The sequence below is a fragment of the Austrofundulus limnaeus genome, unplaced genomic scaffold (assembly GCF_001266775.1).
Source record: "Austrofundulus limnaeus strain Quisiro unplaced genomic scaffold, Austrofundulus_limnaeus-1.0 Scaffold203, whole genome shotgun sequence".
In the NCBI taxonomy this organism is placed as follows: Eukaryota; Metazoa; Chordata; class Actinopteri; order Cyprinodontiformes; family Rivulidae; genus Austrofundulus; species Austrofundulus limnaeus.
In genome coordinates, this window is record NW_013952605.1 from 353,980 (window position 1) to 355,165 (window position 1,186).

Here is a 1,186-nt window from a genome sequence, read left to right on the forward strand (position 1 = left end):
GCTTCAAACTTCAGCGTTGGCTGCGATTTTGAAGCTGAAATCGTGTTCGGTGTGAACGCACCATTACAGCTATTTTTGTGTTAGATTGGTCTCTGTGGCAGCCATCTTGAATTGGGTTGACTGCAAAGGTTAATGAACTGTAGATGTAACAATTATTACTTTTTAAGAGTTTCAATACAATCCATCCAGTGGATCACAAGATATTTTGCTAAAAGACCAAAGAGTTGACTGAGATGGTGAATGTGTGGTGCTTGGACAATGTGTTTGAGATACTCTTGGCTACTACTACACAAAGTTGACTCAATATTTGTAAAACTGACAGTCTTTTTTTTGTTTTTCAGCAAACCTTAGCTCAAAGCCTAGAAGTTTTACAGGTATACCCATTATTGTGTTATCAAACGTCAGTTAGCTATGACAGCTATATTGAATTGGGTAGTTGTCGATGAATATTCACCGATTACTAAGTTTTATAAAATTTCATCCAGTGGTTCACCAGATATTTTAAAGGATAACTTTGACTAACATTTTATGACAAGTACAGCCCTGGCTCAATCTTCACTAATAGAAATGTGTTGAAGATGAAGCTCAGCTATTATCACACCAAATTTGATCTCAATACTCACAAAACTGGCTGAGTTATTGCTGTTTTGTCTTTGGCAGAAGGTTATAATAAAACCTCTCTGAATCTTGGCAGAAGTGCACATTTCCTGTATTATTCAGTGCTTATTTAGTATTCCAGACAAATAGCTGCTCACCTTGTTTTTCTCAATGACATTGGCAAACTCTCCAATCCAAACAAAGCAGTGGTGGGGTGTGATRAGCAGGAAACAATCTCCACTGTTCAGCGAGGAGGCTCTGGGTTCAACCAGCCTGGTCTGGACGTGTCGYCGACCTGGTGACACACAGATGCACAGAAAGGTGATTTTATCCTGTGCTTATATGGTATATCTAAATATGCTTCATCTTTTTACACMCTTCTGGACTTCTAACTAATGTATGTTAGCAGGATATATGGTTTGAATATGAAGAAATTGCACCACYATGTTGGGACTGYTAAACTACTAAAACAGTATTCCTGTTGCTGTGGATTTACTCTGGATTACAGACAGTACAGGTTATCAGCCCAGGATAGTGTGAGGTGGTGTGTGTGTGTGTGTGTGTGTGTGTGTGTGTGTGTGTGTGTGTG

At 39.0% G+C, this 1,186-nt stretch overlaps 1 protein-coding gene across 1 annotated transcript in view; it reads right to left on the reverse strand.

Annotated features, from left to right (window-relative positions):
• svila (supervillin a) overlaps positions 1-1,186 on the reverse strand; it is a gene marked incomplete in the record, with an annotated part of 61,379 nt that overhangs the window by 13,498 nt on the left and 46,695 nt on the right. Inside the window, 1 exon segment of the mRNA XM_014018823.1 lies at positions 756-887. Coding sequence (XP_013874277.1) covers positions 756-887 — 132 coding nt within the window.